The sequence below is a fragment of the Prionailurus bengalensis genome, chromosome A3 (assembly GCF_016509475.1).
Source record: "Prionailurus bengalensis isolate Pbe53 chromosome A3, Fcat_Pben_1.1_paternal_pri, whole genome shotgun sequence".
NCBI classification, from domain to species: Eukaryota; Metazoa; Chordata; class Mammalia; order Carnivora; family Felidae; genus Prionailurus; species Prionailurus bengalensis.
The window spans coordinates 22,890,949-22,910,955 of NC_057354.1; the positions used below are offsets into that span (position 1 = coordinate 22,890,949).

At 43.9% G+C, this 20,007-nt stretch overlaps 1 protein-coding gene and 1 long non-coding RNA gene across 17 annotated transcripts in view; one reads left to right on the top strand and one right to left on the bottom strand.

Moving 5' to 3' along the window:
- Positions 1–1,892: 1,892 nt before the first annotated feature.
- Positions 1,893–20,007, bottom strand: part of DLGAP4 (DLG associated protein 4) — a 200,682-nt gene continuing 182,567 nt past the window's right edge. For 15 of the 16 annotated variants that reach the window (XM_043602447.1, XM_043602449.1, XM_043602445.1 and 12 more), the window contains 3 exons: positions 5,549–5,640; positions 4,490–4,645; positions 1,893–3,710 (listed from right to left, as the gene is read on the bottom strand). In XM_043602447.1, coding sequence (XP_043458382.1) covers positions 3,492–3,710; positions 4,490–4,645; positions 5,549–5,640 — 467 coding nt within the window. In that variant the 3' untranslated portion in view covers positions 1,893–3,491. Of the gene's footprint in view, positions 3,722–4,489; positions 4,646–5,548; positions 5,641–20,007 lie in introns of all 16 variants that reach the window. The other variant, XM_043602451.1, reaches the window with a different exon arrangement.
- On the top strand, positions 4,838–5,295 carry LOC122496324. Its single transcript, XR_006300766.1, has 2 exons — positions 4,838–5,000; positions 5,090–5,295. It is a non-coding gene; the product is annotated as an uncharacterized LOC122496324 (long non-coding RNA).

Genomic DNA, 20,007 nt, shown 5'->3' on the forward strand with positions numbered 1-20,007 from the left:
TTAATCTGAACCCAGTCATGAGAACATATAAATTCAGATCATGCAACAATCTACAAGTTACTTGGACATGTAAAAGACGTCAGTGTCGTGAAAAACAAAAAAGTAGGGAAACTGTTTCTGATTCAGATTCTTCTGACTTAAGAGTCATGATAACTGAAAGCAGTGAATGATCCTTAAGTGGATCCTGGGTGGGTACAAAGGAAGAGGCATAGACGACATTATTGGGGCATTTGGAGTGTGGCTATGCTTTGGTATTAATGTCTGGGCCCTGGGCAGTCTCCTGGGTAAGGAGGGGTGCACGTGGACCACTCCTTTGTTAAATTAGAGAGTAACGATGGTATTTTGTGGTCATGCAGGAATGTCCTTATTCTCAGGAGTTGCCTGGCGTGTTTGGGGGTAAAGTATGGTGTATGCAACTTACTTTCAAACGGCTCCAGGGGAGGGGGGGAATGTTTGTATGTACCTGTGAGGGATGATGCAAATATGGCAAAAGTTGACTGGGTGTTTGTTATACAATTCTTTCAACTGGTTGGGGGTTCCCCCACTGTGGTGACAGCAGGGCTGGGAGTGGAGGCCCAGATTCTGCACCCCAGGTGCTTCCCTCTCGTTGTGTTCTGCTATAGGGAGTGCAGGATCCCTGCCAGAGACCCTGATCCAACCCTTAAGGCCTCTCCCCTGCTGTAGCAGAAACACTCAGGCCCTGAGGGTAAAGGTCCATGCTCGTCCTCTCAGGCCTGTCAGGAGTAGAGCTGGGCTGCTAGCTGGACAGTGGCCCTCAAGTCCAGCCTGGCCACCTCTTGTGTTCGCTCACCTCTGAATGTCTGACTCAGTGCCCAGGGCAACCTGAAACCTCTTCACTTACCCTTCTAGTCACCCCCCAGCTGGGTCTCAGAACAGTGTAGGGCCAGGGAGGCTCCAGCCCCAGGACGTCATGAGAGCCACCCACAGTCAGCAGGTGCTCAGCCACCACTAACAGGATCCAGAGATGAGGGCATGCTGCTCTGAGTGCAGGGGTCTGGCCCACAGGGTGGGATGAGTTCTGGAGAGGTCCCACAGAGGCAGCCTGAACAAAGCTCCTGGGAAGGCAGTTCTGTGCATCCAGAGCCAGGGGTCACTGCCTCTTAGCTGGGTGGGGCCAAGTGAGGAGGCTAGGTGTCTGAAGCTCAGCTTGGCTCAAGAACTTCCTAAAAGGCATGTTCTTACCACTGGGCGTTGGTGCTGAACATTCTTCTGCCCAGAAGGCACTTTCCCCAGGTTCGACATCCCCCAAAGCAAGTGAATAGCCACTGTCCTCCTGGGCTCTATCAGAGTGCTCTTGCCCAGACAGTTTGGTGGCGCTGTCACAGCTTCCCACAGCCTCCTGGCCTTGCTTTTCTGCCACCTGTTGGAGACTTGAACTCACAAGGGATTTGTTCAGTGTCTCTCTCTCCCCAACTAGAGCATGAATTCTGTGACTGCCAGGCCCTGGCCTGGGAGAGCAGGTGCTCAGGAAGTGCGATCAGTGCCTTTAACTGTCAGGGGGAGGTAGCGGCTGGGGGTGCCACGCACCCCGTCCTGGGAGCTGTGCGAGCCGAGCTGGGACTGTGTTGTGGGTGAGGGCAGCCTATCGTGGCTCTCACGTAGAAACTATGAGTTAAAGTACTTGTTTCTTACAGGAAGCAGGTTAAAGTAGATGCTGTGCATTTTTCAGGTGAGGGAATGGAGAGCTGTTCTCTTGCCCAGGGCCATGACCTGGGTTGTGCTAGAGTTGGAATTACGGTTTACGCTCAGGTCCGCCTGTCTCTGAGAGTTGCCATGTGGAAGGGGGCCTGGCTCAGTCTCTTCGGGAGTCCACTTCACCCACCTCACCCCAACCTGGCCCATCCCGCTGCAAGAACACCATGAGCCCTTGGTACACGTTACCTCATTTATTCTCACAACATGCCTGTGAGGTAGGGAGGGGCAGGGACTGTCCCCATTTTACAGAGGAGGAAGTTGAGGCACACAGAGGTCAAGTGACTTGCCCAAGGTCACAGACGGCGGCCAAGCTGGAATGGGGCCCCAGAGCAGGCCCTCAGTTCACCCGGGGCCCCTGCAGCAAGTGCCAGACACGAGGACGTCTCTAATGCCAGCTCTGTCTCCATGGTAGAGAGCAGCCCTCCTCGTGCACTGAGCTCGCTGAGGGCTGGGCCTCCCCCTCGCCCTGCCTGCCCCCAACCCTGCAGGCCCGGGCCATTGCAGCTCAGGGCTCATGACACCCTGGGAGTGGGGCTGGGGGGCAGGGAGAGAGAAGGAATATTGGGGTAAAAAAAACAAAAAAACAAAAAACAAAACCCCAGAAAACTCAAGAGGCTGGGCAGATGGGCCCACGGCAGGGGGCAGGTGGGAGACCAAAAAAAGGCCGCTTACACACAAGGTATATATTTTTACACACACTTGTACACACACCTAGATATAGTACATGTAAAAATATATGCTATTCACACACCCGCCTCCTGCCAGGTGCCCCGAGAGCCAGCGGCGGCGCTGGTGGGCATGGGTGAGCAGAGGGGCGTTTGTTAAATATACACTCTAAGGTCTATGTGCATATGTACACATACGTACAGACGCAGCCGCCCGCCCCTCAGGTACTGTACACAGGCTTGGCCAGGGACAGACAGCCCCTGGAAAATGGGGTTCCTCTCTCGAGCGTCCCCTGCAAGTCACTCTGAATCAAACATTTTACTGAAGGAAGAGGGGGTTGGTGAGAAGAAAAAGGCGGGAGTCTGGAGTGTGATAACTGTGGCTTTTATCTCATTTTTTCCCCAAAGACTTCAACCCTCCTCCCCTTCTCGGAGAGGCGAGGACCCCCGTCCCCTTGCCTGGGGCTGGCTGCTTCTGCTGTGGGGAGCCTGTACCTGCGTGTGCACGTGAGTGTGTGTGAGCACTTGGGCAGGGGTGCATATCCACCTCTGTCCTCTGGGCTCTCAACCACAAACAGGGCTGAGAACCAGCAAGCCGACAGCTAGGACGGTGACCCCTGTGTGGGCTCTGAAGGGAAAAGAGAAAAACGTAAGAATGAAAACTGCAAGGTCAGAGCAGGGTGGCTGGAGGAGAAGGAAGGACATGGCAGGGGCCCCAGGCTGTCCTCGGACTGTCCTCGTCTTGTAAACAAGCTAGTGCGAGTCCCCGTTAGATAGAACAAGTAAAAAGACCGCAGTCCGGAGGCTGGGCCGGGAGTTGCCGAGGTCCGTCTACCTAGTCCACCGCGGCCAGCAAGAGGGGGAAAAACGTTTTATAGTTTCGTATTTTTGTTGACTTTCTTTTGTATGAAGTCTTCATAAACCTAAAGCTGGAAGGGACCCAAAAAAGCCAAATCGTGAGCCCTTGTATGTGTCAATTTGAAAGTTGGCTCAGGGTCTCTGGACAGAATAACCATCCTAAAGGTTGAGAAAATTGTGTTCCATTCACATTTAGTTTTTTGTTTTTGTTTTTTTAATGACTTAAAATTGTTTGCTTCCCGCTTCCTGGTCTCAGAGTCGGGTCTGGGCCTCAGGGACGTAAATCTCGATGCTGTCCGCACTCTCTGTGGCTGAGTTCTGCCGCACAGAAGCCGCCCGCTTGGCCGCCAGGAGTCTCTTGCGGGCCTCCTGACGCTGCTTGTCCCCGGCATCGGAGGCCTTGTCGCGGCTCACTGCCGGCTTGGATTTAGCTGGCTTCTTTGGGACTGGAGGGGGTGGTTTCTTCTCTTCCTTTAGTGAGACAGTGAGGAGGGAAGAAAAATAAAATAAAGGTGCACCTTTTGTGTGGCGCTACCACCCGCTATATTGCCGGCAGTTGGAGTCTCCACCCCAGCCTCCCCACATCGGGCACAAGCAACACACATTTGGAATCAGAAAGCCACAAGAAGCGATGATAGTGGGAATAGCACAAGGCATAGGAGCAGAAAGCAAGCTTAGAATCCTACAGTGTTCTGGCAGGAAGGGATGGAGAGATCACCTGTTCCCACCCTTGCATTGAACCATTGACAGCCTGAGTCACATGGCTGGAGATGGGCTTTAAGTTTAGAGCCTCTGACTCCCAGGCCACATTTCACATGCTTTTCTAGGGATCAGAACTCACAAGGGCCACAGTCCAATAACCACAGGGGTCACGGGGTGCCACAGTTTTACAGAAGGAAGCCTGTGCCTCCGGGAAGAGGCTGGCCCCAGGAGGACTGTTTTTCTGCCTCCAAAGTTCCAACAGCCACATCTATGCTAGCGCTCTGGGCTGTGGCACGTGTCTCTTAGGAGCCCCATTTCTTAACATGCAGGGTGGGATGGCATGCTTCAGGGGGCAGCTTCCACTACACAGAGCGAGCGGCATGCTGGACGAGAGCCAAGCATGGACCCCGCGCACTGATGGACGTGAGCCCCCAGCTCAAAGACGACACACGGAGAAGGGAGCCAAGCAGCACTGACCGATGTGGGCAGCGTTATTGCCGACCAGGAATTTGTCCCTGGACTTCCCCTCCGCACTGCTCCATGCTCACCTTCCTCTTCTCGGGGGTTTCCACCAGCTGCCAGCTGTTGGCCTTGAGGTGGTAGAGTTCATCAAACTTCATGCTGATGTCCTCGATGGACAGCTGTAGCAGGTCCCAGAACCCTGCCAGGTCCTGGGCTGTTGGACGCGGGTTGGCTTCAGGGTTCTGTGGGGGAGATGGGGATCAGTGGGGCAAACGAGGCAGAGGCCTGTTCTGCACCCCACCCCAACTACCCCACCCCTGCCAGCCCTGGTTAGGGTCTCTTGAGGTCTAGTCGTGCTCTGCTGTTCTCAGGGTCAGTATCTATATGAGGGAAGGAAGCCATTTCCTGCTTACTGCCAGATCTGATGGTGCAGATCTTTGAGAGAAAGAGTCCCATCATGAGAGCAGGCCCGGCACATACATGGGACTGAGGCCTCCGTGTTCCCAATGTATGCCAGGCAGAAAACTGTTCTGCAAAAGAAGAAGTTCCTGGCCCTGGTCTTACAGTGAGGCAGGGAGAAGTCAGGATCACTGCCAGGTGGGTATGATTACAGAATCCGTGGGGTTCTCTGGGGACATATTCCTCATGGTGATTGCCCCAGCCAAGTAAGCCCCAAACCCTTGCAGGTCCAGAGACAAACACTCGCCACTGTCCTCCAGCCCTAGGAGCACACCACCCCTGGCCGTCTGGAGACACTTCCACAGGAAAAGCTACCCTCCTGAGAGATAAGATTGAAAGAAAAAGCAAACCACCAAGCCTCGTGGTGGTATGTCTTTAGTTCTTACCCATCTTCTTAGAGGATGTTTAATATAAATAAATCAATGCAAAGAGATTTTTAAGTTTCATGTGGCTCTTTTCACAGAGGGTTCACTTTTCTATTTCAAGAAGTAGTAGAAATTTGGAAGGACCATCCCTGGCCCTTCCCTTGTGCTGGGCACGGACACTTGTCCCCAGCACCTTCTCCGTATTAGGGAGGAGGTCAGAGGCTTGGGGGTGGAGGAGGAGAGGGGGCTAATCCAGCTGGACAGCTGGCGGGCAGCCGGTGGCTGGCAGCCCTGCAGTGGAGGAGGAAGAACCACACTCACCAGGTTTTGCTCACAGAGGCCCCGGAACTGCTGGAATTTCTGGGACATCAGTAGCTGGGCACTGCCCACAGCACTGAGGACTTTCCCTAAAACTGAGGAAGAGAAGGTGGAGAAAGACTGAGCAGAGCACAGGGGTTGCTGGGATAGAAGGCAGGATCAGGGTTGTTGCTCTGATTCCCCTCCCCACCACCTTAGGATATCAGTCATCATTTGGTGAATGCCATCTGGTCTTCATTTTATTCACACATGAAGCTCTCATGGCAAAAAAATGCAAGCAATACAGATAAAGCGAACCCCATCCCCTAGTTTCTAAGGATATTTTATGGCAATACATTTGAAAACTGAGTTTAAATGGAAAAAATTTCCAGGAAAACATGAATTATCACAGAATCAAGAAACAAAAATCTTACTCAGTTTTTTAAAAACAGCTTTGGTGTAATAAGTTAAAAGTCTTCCCAGAAAAACGAACCAAGCTAAACTATGTAGTTTTACAGGTGTCATTTTACAAAACCTTCAAGGAACAGATAATCCTGGTGTTATATATTCAGACTGTTCCAGAGAGTAAATAAACACAGGAAATGACACCGCTAATTTCAGGAGCCCTAAGAACAGACAGGACATGCCAAAAATAGACTGCTTTTGTTCTGAACATAAAGGTAAAAGTCTTGAATAAAATATAAGCAAATAGAATCTTAACAGGAGAGCTAACCAGGAAGTGTTCAGCCCAGGAATATAAGATTGGTCTTTTAGTGTGACTTCTAGTTTTAAAGTTGTGGCACAGGGGAGCCTGGATGGCTCAGTTGGTTGAGCGTCTGACTCATGATTTCAGCTCAGGTTCGTGAGTTTGAGCCTCGCACCGGGCTCTCTACTGACAGTGCAGAGCCTGCTTGGGATTCTTTCCCCTCCCTCCCCTACTCACTCTGTCTCTGAAAATAAACTTAAAAAAAAAAAAAAAGTAAAAAAAATAAAGTTGTGGCCTAAAGAGAGCACTACTTCCCAACCCCCGCAGAATCACTGCAATGCAAAACAGAGTAAGGAGCAAATGGAAATCCAGCGTTCCTCTGACAGAACTCTGCAGCACTGGGTGTGAAGTAGGCCGCCTGCCCCACCTGTGATAGTAGCCCCAGGAGGAGGACTGTAAGGATTAGCAAGTCTAGGTAAAGATGGCAGTTTTGAGAAGCCAGTAATCTCTTATTTGAAATTTAAAAAGGGGGTATGGACTGCGGCAAGAGCTTTCCCGAACCTGGTCCAGCACCAAGGGGTGTGGGGGGCTCTGCACTGTAAGCAGTCCGGTCACTGCCAGGGGAGAAGACAAGGCTGAAGATGGCACCCATCCCTGTGCCTTCAGAGCTCCTGCTGGTGTGGTCCCTCTCCCACGGTGATCTACTTACAGGAGCTCATTATGGAAGAATTTTGCCTCATTAGGAAAGCAGTAATTTAAAAGGAGCTGAACAGATATAGGAACAGCAAATGGCACAGGAACATTCACCAGAAAGTTCTTGCTAGAAAACGAAAAGCTTGACATTTATCCATGGATATGTAAACCGGTAGCTGAAGGCAGGGATGGAGGTGCTCTGAAAAGAGATATAAGACAATGGAAGGAGATAAAACCTGAGGTCTGGACTAGTGCAAGAGAAAAATCAGGCCATCACAGAAACAAGGACCACTTGGGAAGCAGCACAAAGAATAAACTCTGCTGCCAGCCAGTCAGGATTAGGAGAGGGAACAGAAGCCAAAGGCTCCTGGTGCGAAACACTCAAACTGCTTGATGACAAAACAAGATGTCTTTTTAAATGAATAGCTAAGCTGCTGGGAATAAACTGAGCCACTCCGACCTCCCACTCAAGGCAGGTGGTAGAGACGTTTGGTCTACAGTAGAGTAGGAATAAGAGGGAAAGATTCTCCGGAGAATTCCCAACCATAAGACTGCACTTGGGTACCTCATTTTCTAAGAAATAAAAGAAGCAACTAAATATGAAAAAGAAGAGACTATTTACAAAGTGACTAAGAGCCATGGAAAAGAATGAGGGCCACAGGGTACATCTGTTAGCTCTGCCAGAAGGGAGCAGACGGAATGGAAGAGAAGACACATTCAAAGAGATTGTAATTTAGGATTTTCCAGAAATGGCTACTGACACGTGACAGAGTCAGGAAGCCAAATGAATCCCAAGCAAATTCACATTTATAGTAAAATGGAAGACACGGGGTGGGGGGGGGGAAGCAGCCAAAGGAATCTTTCTGCTAAAGAAATGAATTAAACAGCAAATTTCTTGACTATAACAATGGAAAATTATTGACTGAGTTTCTCTGGGTGCAGAAATTCTGTCATTCCAGAATGAGTGTGGATGGGAAAGAACAGTCTCTTCCACAGAGTGCTGGGAGAACTATCCACAAGCAAAAGAATGAAGTTGGACCCTTAAGAATGAATCTAAGAGCTAAACTATAAAACTCTTAGATAAAAACAGCATATCTTCATGACCTTGGATTGGGAAGTAGTTTAAGACACCAAAAGCACAGGCAACAAAAGATAAATTTGGCTTCACTAAAACTAAAAACTTTTATGCATCAAAGGATGCCATGAAGAAAGTGTGATGACAACCCAAAGAATGGGCAAATTACTTGCAAATTACATATCTAACAAAGGGCTAATATCCAGACAACATAAAGAACTCCTACAACTCAACAAAAAAGTAATCCAATTAAAAAGGAGCAAGGCCTTGAATAGACAGTGTATCTTTCTCCAAAGATACACAAATGGTCAGTAGCATCCTCAACATCATCAGTTATTAGGGAACTGCAAACCAAAACCGTAAGATACCACGATTATAAAACAAAAAACCAAAACCCCGAAAAAACAAATGTTGGCAAAGATGTGGGGAGACTGGAACCCTTGTGCATTGCTGGTGGGAATGTGAACCAGCGCAGCTGCTGTGGTCTGGCTGTTTCTCAGAAAGTTAAACATCGAATTGCCATATAACTAAAAAATCCCACTCGTAGGTATGTACCCCAAAGAACTGAAAACAGCCTCAAACAGATACCTGTATGCCAGTATTCACACAGCATTATTCACAGTAGTCAGAGGTGGAAGGAACCCAAGTAGATGAATGGATACTATGGTATATTTGTACAATGGAATATTAGCCATAAAAGGGAATGAAGTTCTCATATATAAACCTCATGTTTAAAGACAGACAAAAAGGGGCATGTGGGTGGCCCAGTTATTTGAGCGTTCGACTCGGTTTCGGCTCAGGTCATGATCTCTGCACTGACTGGTGTGGAGCTTGCCTGGGATCCTCTCTCTCCCTCTCTGCACCTCCCCTGCTTGCTTCCCTCCCTCTCTCTCTCTCTCTCTCTCTCTCAAAACAAATAAAATAGGGACACCTGGCTGACTCAGTTGGTGGACCATGTGACCCTTGATGTTGAGGTTGTGAGTTCAAGTCCCACAATGAGCACTGAGTTTACTTAAAAAACAAAACATAAATGTCTAAGTAACCCACTGGTCAAAGAAATCGCAGTGGAAGTTGGAATATTCCATATCCTAACTTGTTAGATATGGCTAACGTAGTACTTAAAGGGAAATCCGTAGGCTTCAAAACAGATTTTTTAAAAGGACTGGGAAAAAAATGAGTTAAATATCCAATTTAAGACATTAATGAAGCAATAATACAATGAACCCAAAGAGAGGAGAAATTTAATAAAATAATAAGCTAACATATAATAAAGGCTTAATAAAATGAGCAAACCCTGCCAGATTGATCAAAATAAAAAGGAGATAGGTACAAATAAGAAGATCAGGAATGGAAAAAGAACTATATAATATAACTTAATAGAAAAGATACATATTTTTAAAAAAGATTTTATTTTTAAGTAATCTCTAAACCCCAACATGGGGCTTGAACTCACAAGCCCAAGATCAAGAGTTGCACACTTTACCAACTAACCCAGCCAGGGGCCCCCGGAAAAAATATTTTTAAAAAGTTCTACAAAACAATGAAATAAAAGATAATTTTATTCTTAAACAAAGCATATGAATAGACAAATATCTAAAACTTATTTTATGAAGCTAAATAACCTGTGCACTTAAACAGGGCAAGCATAGAAAGGAAAATGACCAGGCAACTTTTCATGAACAAAGGCAAAATTATTAAGTCAGATATTAACAAATCAAGTCCAACAATGTACTAAAATGATAATATATCATTATTCAGCTTAGTTTATTCCAGTAATACAGACTGACCCAACATTAGAAAATTCTAATGACTTGTGATTCTGGCCATGAAAAACCAGTTAGTAGCAGACAAACTGAACCCTCCCACCAAGAACAAGTGAAAAAAACGACGTAAAATACAAAAAACAAAACCCAGAAAATCTCAAGGCTTTAAAAAATTACCAAAGCAACCATAATCCGAGAGGTTAAGATCACCCCAGTGAGAAGGGAAACAATATTCAGGCAACTCTGGTATCAAAATACTGCTTGCACCCTAAGGCATCTCGCAATTTATAAGCAGCACGAAGCTGAGAAGCTAAGAAGCCAAGAAGCCAAGCAGAAAGTGGAGGTTATGAGTCTGAGAAGCTGAGCAGAGCCTGAAGCAGTTTCATGAGGATAGGAAGATCAAAGTTGGAATTCAGAACTACCAAGGCAGACAAGACCTGAGGTCAAGGAAGGTGCATGAAGCTAGTACACAATGCTTCCAGCAATCTTAAGGTGTAAGAGAGACAAAAACTGGAGTTCAGGGTTTGCCAAGAAGGAGTGGCTTGAACATACCACAGGCTCTCTCTGGGATTCCCTGGAGAGTGCACACTAGAATGGGGATAAGTAGAAATAGACTGTCTCAAAACACCTAGCTCTGAAACAGTTCAACTGGGTTAAGTTGGTTTGGCCCTGCTCTGCCTTCAAGAAGCAAAAGTAAATCCTTTCTGGAAGAACAAAAAATCATCCTGAGCCAAGTTGTTTTCATATACAGTTTCTGGCACTGAATAAAAATTACCACCCCATAGCAGAGAAAGGACCAAATGCATACCAAAAGAGAAAACAGAAAAAAGAAAAAGACCTCCAGGGGATGTACATACTGGAGTTATTGGACAAGGGCTTTTCAATAACTGTGTCTAAGGAAATATGTGACAAGATGAAGAACTTTGGCAGAGAACCAGAACCTATCACAAAGATTCAAATGGAAATTCTAGAATTAAGAAATACATTAACTGAAATTAGGACTGCAAATAGGTGGGTTTAATAGATTCGTTACAGCTAAACTATAATCCAGCAGGAAGTATCCAGACTGAGGCCCTGAGGAGGAAAATGGAAAATACAGAAAAGAGAATGAAGAAACCTAAAACATGGCAGTCTAATGGATGTGTAACTGGCACTCACAGGACAGAAGAAATAAAACGAAACAGAAATTTGAGGAAATAATGGTCAAGACTTTTCCGAAACCAATGCAAGTTTTGAAAGCCGAAGAGTCAAGAAACCCTATAAATACCAAGCTGGACAGACCACAAAGAAAACCACACCTAGGTGTCACAGTAAAACTGATAAAACTCCCAACATAAGGAGAAAATCTTGAAGGCAGACAGGAGAAAACAAAGGATTCTTCAAAGGAGTAGCAGGAAGACTGATAGATGACTAATAGAAAGGCCGGGAACCACAATAAAATCAGAGACAAAAAGTACTGAAAGAAGATCAATACCAACCTACAATTCTTAGCAAAAATACTATTCAAAAAAAGGGGGACGATACATTTTAAGATAAATATTGCATTAAAATAAATACTGAGCAGAGTTCTCTGGGCTTTTGCTTTAGTTCTTTAGGAAGGAAAATGACCCTCCTAAGCAGAAGCACAGAAATAAAGGAGTGAAAGGGTCTGCTAAATAAATATTCATCGTAATGTTGATTGTATAAAACAGAAACAAAGTCTTGCAGCAGTCAGACTATATATAGAACTATTATACTTCACAGCAATATTACATAAGTCAGGAAGGGAATAAAAGTGTTCTAAGGTCCTTGTATCATCTGTGAAGTGGTAAAGGTACTAATTAAGAGTAGTCTTTACAAAGTCAAGGATGCAGGTTGTAATCTTTAGAGAACTAAAAGAATAATAAACTAACATAAGAAAAGCGGAACTACTTAGTTAATCCAAAAAAAGTCAAGAAAGGAGAAAAATTCTATAAAATTTACCACATTACTAAATTAAGAAAGTTTATTTAGATATGATCATCTAAATATAGCAGAGGCACCTGGGTGGCTCAGCCGGTTAAGTGTCCGGCTCTTGATTTCTGCTAAAGTTGTGATCTCACAGTTCACAAGTTTGAACCCCACGTTGGGCTGTGTGCTGACAGCACAGAGCCTGCTTGGGATTCTCTCTCTGTCTCTCTCTCTCTCTCTCTCTCTCTCCCTCTTTCTCTGCCACTCCCCTACTTGTGCTTACTCTCTCTCAAAATAAAACTTTAGAAATAAAAGATACAGCAAAAAAATTCCATTAAATTCAACAAATTTCTTAAACCAGAAAAAGAGTATTTACAGCAAACCTATGGTAAACATCATACTCAATGGTACAATGTGAAAAAGCAATTCCTTTTTTTGTTTTCTTTGAGTAGGCTCCACGCCCAACATGGGGCTTGAACTCAACACCCTGAGAGATCAAGAGCTGCATGCTGTAATAGATGGAGCCAGTCAAGAGCCCCTGAAAAAGGAATTCCTTATTTAAAATAATAAAAACATAACAAGGTTTCTAGATAAAAGATCACTATAAAGGTCAAGAGCATTTCATTAACAATAAAAAATACAGCTTATGTCCCTGCAAAATGAAAATACTAATCTAACAAATCTTATGTAGGAAATACAAAATCTAACTGAAAACATTAAAGAAGACCTATATAAATGGAGACACATAATCATGTTCTTGGATAGCAAAGACTTCATAAAGATGTCAATTTTCCCCCAAATTGATCTACATATTTAATGTAATTGCAATCAAAATCTCAACCTGGAATTTGAAAAGCTGATTCTAAAATTTATATGGGAGAGCAGAGAGCCTAGATTAGCCAACACACTCTTGAAGAATGGGAGCTTTTCCTTCCAGTGATCAAGATTCCTTGTACAGTTACAACAATGAAGAAAGTATGATTTGGGCCTAGAAATAATAGAATAGAAAGCTCAGAAACAGATCAACACATATGGGAAACCTGAAGTTTGTCAGAGCTGTACTGCATATTAACAGGATAAGGACATTTTATTTATTTTATTTTTAAAAAGCGTTTCTTTATTTTGAGAGAGAGAGAGAGTGTGTGTGTGGGCAGTGAGGAGAGGCAGAGAGAGGGAGAGGGAGAGAGAGGGAGAGGAGAGAGAGAATCCAAAGCAGGCTTTGCTGTCAGCATGGAGTCCTCCCTACTCAGGGCTTTCAAACCATAAGATCATGTCCTGAGCCAAAATGAAGAGTTGGTTGCTTAACCAACTGAGCCACCCAGGTGCCCCTGGACAAACATTTTAATATATTATCCGAACAAAAAATTAACATAGAGTCTTATCTCACTCCAAGCAGACAAATCCATTCCAAGGGCTCAAGGACTTAAATGGGGACAGGAAAAACTGTTACAAGAAAACAGTAAAATATCTTTTTTGGGTTGCCTGGCTGGCTTAGTCAGTGGAGCATGTGACTCTTGATCTCGGGGTTGTGAGTACAAGCCCCACGTTTGGTGTAACGATTACTTAAAAAAATACACACACACACACACACACACACACATATACACACGTGTGTGTGTGTGTGTGTGTATGTGTGTGTGTGTGTGTGTGTGTGTGTGTGTGTATTGGGGCAGCTGGGTGGCCAGTCAGTTAAGTGTTTGACTTTTGATTATTGGCTCAGGTCATGATCTCATGGTTGTGAGATTGAGCCCCAAGTCAGGCTCTGTGCTGAGCATACAGCCTGCTTCAGATTCTCTCTCTCCTCCTCTTTCTGCCCCTCCCCTCCCCTCAAATAAATTTAACAACTTCATTCATTCATTCATTCATTCATTCATTCAAAGTGTTTATTTAAGCAATCTCTATACCCAACATGGGGCTTGAACTCCTGAGATCAAGAGTTGCATGCTCCACCGACTGAGCCAGCTGGGCACCCCAAGAAAACAGTAAAATGTTTTTTTGACTTTTGGGGAAGAATGGATTTCTTAAGATACCAAAAAGCACAAACCATAAAAGAAAAGAGTAACAAATTTACATTAAAATTAATATCTGTTTACTTAGAAGATACCATAAAGAAAGTGAAAAGACAGGTCACAAACTGGGAGAAGATATTTACCAAATATAAAACTGACAAAAGTTCCAGAATCCAGATACATAAAGATCACCTATGAGGCAGTAAGAAAAAGACAACTTAATAGGAAAACAGGGGAAAAAATGTGAGCAGGAATTTCATAGAGGAAGACACCATGAATGATTAATATGTGAAAAGATGCTCAATGCCATTAGTAACCAATGCAATGCAAATTATAACCACTATTTGATTGATATTTGTAGACTGAAAATAACCTCATATACTAAATGTAAGCAAAGATGTAGAGCACTGGGTACTTCAACACAGTGCTGAGGAAATAATAAATTGGTAAAATCACTTTGGAATATAATTTAGCATTTCTTGTAAATCTGAACACATGTGTACGCTATGAACCAAGGGTACTTGGTATACTTGGCATACGGGTACATCCAGTATATATCCTAGAGAACTCTTGTTTATGTATACCAAGAGACATGATCAAAACTGTTCCTAATAATCCATAGCTTACTTCATACTTAATAGTATAAGACTGAATAATTTCACACTAAGATCAGGAATGAGACAAAAACAAGGGTGCCCCACTCTTGCCATTTGTATTCAACTTTATATTGAAGCCAGGGCCATTAGGCCATAAACAAAAATAAAAGAAACCAGATTGGAAAGAAATAAAACTATCCCTATTTTCAGATGAAATTATCCTGTATATAAGAAATCCTAAGGAATTCCCCCCAACATTTAGTAAGGTTGTAGCATACAAGATCAATATAAAAAAATCTATTGTATTTGTATACATTTATCTTATTGATAAACAATCTGAAAAGTTAAGAAAACAATACAATAGTGTCAAAAGAATAAAAGGAATATGTTTAACAAGAGATATTTAAGATTTGTATACTGACACCTACAAAATATTATGGAAAGAAAGTTTTAAAAACCTAAGTAAATGATAAGATATCTCATGTTCGTGGATGGGAGGACTTAATATTAAGATGGCAATACTCCCCAAATTGAATTGCAGATTTAACACAATTCCTATCAAAATAAAATCCTAGCTGCTTTTTTTTCAGAAATTGACAAGCTGACCCTAAAATTCATGGAAATGCAAGATCAAAGTGCATACGTTGAAAGAACTTCCATTGGTGAGAACCTGAGAGTGGGCCATAAACTTCTTTTATTTGTATTTTTATTTGAATAACAAAGTTGGAAGACTCACACTTCTCAATTTCAAAACTTATTTCACAGCTATAGTAATCATGACAGTGTGGTACTGGCATAAGTATACACATGTGCATCAGTGCAATGGGACAGAAGTGAGAATTTGGGTATAAATTCTTACCTTTATGGTCAGTTGATTTTTGACAAGGGTGGCAAGAACCATTCAATGAGGAAAGAACAGTCTAACAAATGGTACTAGGACAACTGAATATCCAGATGTCAAAGATTGAAAGTAAATCCATACACCTCACACTATACTCAAAACTTAACGCACATGGCACAAAAACAGACACATAGACCAATGGAATAGAATAGAAACCCCAGAACTAGACCCACAAACGTATGGCCAACTCATCTTTGACAAAGCAGGAAAGAACATCCAATGGAAAAAAGACAGCCTCTTTAACAAATGGTGCTGGGAGAACTGGACAGCAACATGCAGAAGGTTGAAACTAGATCACTTTCTCACACCATTCACAAAAATAAACTCAAAATGGATAAAGGACCTAAATGTGAGACAGGAAACCATCAAAACCTTAGAGGAGAAAGCAGGAAAAGACCTCTCTGACCTCAGCCGTAGCAATCTCTTACTCGACACATCCCCAAAGGCAAGGGAATTAAAAGCAAAAGTGAATTACTGGGACCTTATGAAGATAAAAAGCTTCTGCACAGCAAAGGAAACAACCAACAAAACTAAAAGGCAACCAACGGAATGGGAAAAGATATTCGCAAATGACATATCGGACAAAGGGCTAGTATCCAAAATCTATAAAGAGCTCACCAAACTCCACACCCGAAAAACAAATAACCCAGTGAAGAAATGGGCAGAAAACATGAATAGACACTTCTCTAAAGAAGACATCCGGATGGCCAACAGGCACATGAAAAGATGTTCAGCGTCGCTCCTTATCAGGGAAATACAAATCAAAACCACACTCAGGTATCACCTCACGCCAGTCAGAGTGGCCAAAATGAACAAATCAGGAGACTATAGATGCTGGAGAGGATGTGGAGAAACGGGAACCCTCTTGCACTGTTGGTGGGAATGCAAATTGGTGCAGCCGCTCTGGAAAGCAGTGTGGAGGTTCCTCAGAAAATTAAAAATAGACCTACCCTATGACCCAGCAATAGCACTGCTAGGAATTTATCCAAGGGATACAGGAGTACTGATGCATAGGGCCACTTGTACCCCAATGTTCATAGCAGCACTCTCAACAATAGCCAAATTATGGAAAGAGCCTAAATGTCCATCAACTGATGAATGGATAAAGAAATTGTGGTTTATATACACAATGGAATATTACGTGGCAATGAGAAAAAATGAAATATGGCCCTTTGTAGCAACGTGGATGGAACTGGAGAGTGTGATGCTAAGTGAAATAAGCCATACAGAGAAAGACAGATACCATATGGTTTCACTCTTATGTGGATCCTGAGAAACTTAACAGGAACCCATGGGGGAGGGGAAGGGAAAAAAAAAAGAGGTTAGAATGGGAGAGAGCCAAAGCATAAGAGACTGTTAAAAACTGAGAACAAACTGAGGGTTGATGGGGGGTGGGAGGGAGGAGAGGGTGGGTGATGGGTATTGAGGAGGGCACCTTTTGGGATGAGCACTGGGTGTTGTATGGAAACCAATTTGTCAATAAATTTCATAAAAAAAAAAAACAACTTAACGCACAGACATAAATGTAATGGCTAAAACTATAAAACTCTTACAAGGAAATAGAAGTAAATCTTCATGACCCTGGATTGGGTAATGGTTTCTTTCTTTCTTTTTTTTTTTTTTTAAGTTTATTTATTTGAGGGGGCAGGGGGGAGAGAGAGAGAGAGGGAGAGAGAGAACACACAAGTTGGGGAGGGGTAGAGAGAGAGAGAGGAAGGGATAGAATCCCAAGCAAACTCTGCACCAACATGGGTCTTGAACTCACAAATCAAACTCACAAACCGTGAGATCATGACCTGAGCCAAAACCAAGAGTTGGATGTTTAACAGACTGAGCCACCCAGGTGCCCCTAGGCAATGGTTTCTTAGACCTAACACCAAAATCACAAACAACCAAAGAAAAAAAGTAACTGGACTTCACTAAAATTAAACTTTTGAGTTTCAAAGAATACCGAACAGCCAAAACGTACAGAAAACTGACAAATGGTAAGAAAAATATAGCCATAGAATGGAATTTTACTCCGCAATTAAAAGGAACAAAATACTGGGGTGCCTGGGGCACTCGGTCGAGCATCCAACTTTGGCTCGGGTCATGATCTCACAGTTTGTGGGTTTGAGCCTTGAGTTGGGCTTTGTGCAGACAACAAGGAGCCTGCTTCATATTCTGTCTCCCTCCCTCTCTGCCCCTCCCCTGCTCGTGCTCTCTTTTTCAAAAATAAACATTTTTAAAAAAGGAACAAAATACTAATTCATATTACAACATGGATAAACCTCAAAAATATGCAAAATGAAAGAAGCCAGACACCAAAGACCACATATAATTTGTGTGATTCCATTTATATGAAATGTCTAGAATAGGCATAGAGAAGAAAGCAGATTAGTGTTTGTCTAGGTCTGGGGTGGGGAGGGGCGGGGGGAAGGAATGATGGCTAAATGGGTGCAAGGTTTCTTTTTGGCGTGATGAAATGCTCTAAAATTAGGTATCAGTGATGGTTGTACACATCTGTGAATATACTAAAAACTACTGAATTGTATAATTTTTTAATGTTTATTTTTGAGAGAGAGACAGTACGAGTGGGGGAGGGGCAGAGAGAGAGAGAGAGAGAGAGAGAGAGAGAGAGATCCAGAATGTTGTCAGCACAGAGTCTGATGCGGGGTCCGAACTCATGGAACCCGAGATCATGGCCTGAGCCGAAGATAGGAGAGAGAGAATCCCAAGCAGGCTCCATGCTGTCAGTGTAGAGCCCCATGCAGGGGCTTGATCTCATGAACCCTGAGATCATGACCTGAGCCAAAATGGAGTCGGCAGCTTAACTGACTGAGCCACCCAGGCACCCCTACTATCTCAGACATTCTTGAACTCGAGCGATATAAATAGTCTTGTTCAAACCATTTTGTTTTTCTTTTTAAATGTTCTGTAAGCAAACCTAATACCAATTAATACAGCCTAAATGCTAGGAAAGAGAAGCAGGAGAGGGGTGTGTTAATCCAAAAGAAGGCAAGAGAAGAGAGAAATAAAAAGAAACCTCAAAAAAGTAGAACAAATCCACAATATAACATGATAGGAATAACCCAATTATATAGAAATCCCATTGTAAATGGACTACATTTTCTACTTCTGAAATTAACAAACAACAAAACTCAAAATCCAGACATATGCTGATTATAGGAGACATGATTATGATTGTAAGGTCAGTGAAAGAAAGGTTGAAGTAAAAGCATGGAAAGAGGTGTTACACCAGACAGGCCCTAACCAAAGGAAAGCTGTATAGCAATACAATACAGAAGACCTTAAGGCAAAACGCGCTATACACCTAGAAAAAGAGTGGATCACTAACCCTTCATCAGGAATATCACAATTCTAAGCTCAGTTTCCCCTGTGACAGCTCCCCTTAAACCCTCCCTAGAACTAGCTATTCTCCACTTGGGCACTGATTCAGTTCTTTCTCACCTCCCTAAGAATATCACCCCAACGGTTGTCCCCTTTCTCTCCTGCGTAATGTATTTCCTCTTTCCTGCAAGGTCATTCTCAACAACATATAAACAGGCTTACATCACTCCATTTAAAAACAAAGGAAAAACCACCCCCCCAACCCTCTCTTGACCCTATATCCCTCTGTTTCTGTTTCTTGTACAGAAAAAGTCATCAATACTTTATTTGTCTCTACTTGCTGTCTCCAGTTACTACTGTTTCCTCTTAATCCCTCTCTAGTCAGGCTGCCCCTCACCCCCACCCCCTTCCACCAGAACAGGTCCCTTCTTCAAGGCCTCCAGCAACCTTACGTTTCTAGGGGCACCTGGGTGGCTCAGTCGGTTAAGCATCCAACTTCACCGTGGGTCATGATCTCATGGTTTGTGGGTTCGAGCCCTGCATAGGGCTTTGTGTTGACAGCTCAGAGCCTGGAGCCTCCTTTGGATTCTGTGTCTCCCCCTCTCTTTGTCTCTCCCCCATTCATGCTGTCTCTGTCTCTCACAAATAAACTTAAAAAAAAATTTAAAAACCTTACATATCTAGATCTGATCTGCTATGCTCATCAGCAGCATGTGACACAACAGAGTCTCTCTTCTTGAAAACCACTCAGTTGGGTTCCAGTCGCCTTCTCTCCCAACTTACTGGTCACTCCCTTCCCACCATTCAGAGTGTTCGTGTCTCTACCCCTTTTCTGATCTGAGCCTATATGCTGCAGACTCCCAGTGTAATCTTCAGGACCGGCCTTTCCAGCTCCTGCATCCTGCTGCCTGCTTGACATCTCACTCTGATAGCTGGTAATGTGCGTCGCGTTCAACATGCTCGAGATGGAACTCCTGACTCCAGATATTTGCACCGGTCTTCCCTAGCCCAACTCCATCCTTTTCGTCACCCAGATCCTGAACCGGTTTTGACTTGTTTCACTCCTATTCCATACCCAATCTGTCAGGAAATCCTGCTCTACCTTCCAATTGTATCCAGAATCTGCCCCCTTCCTCAGAAGCACTCTATGGCAACCATCATCTCATCTTACCTAAGTTATGGTTACATCCTTCGAATTCTCCCACCCTTTTTTTTTTTTTTAAATGTTTATTTTTGAGAGACCAAGCATGAGCAGGAGAGGGGCAGAATGAGACGGAGACACAGGATCCGAAGCAGGTTCCAGGCTCTGAGCTGTCCGCACAGAGCCTGACGCAGGGCTTGAACTCATGAGCCGTTATCTATTTGGTTATTTTCTGTCTCTCTCCATGAGAATGTAAGCTCCACGAGGGCAGGGGCTTTGTTTTGTTCACTTCTTTCTCCCCAGAAGCTAGAAGAGTGCCTTGTATATGGTAGGTACCCCG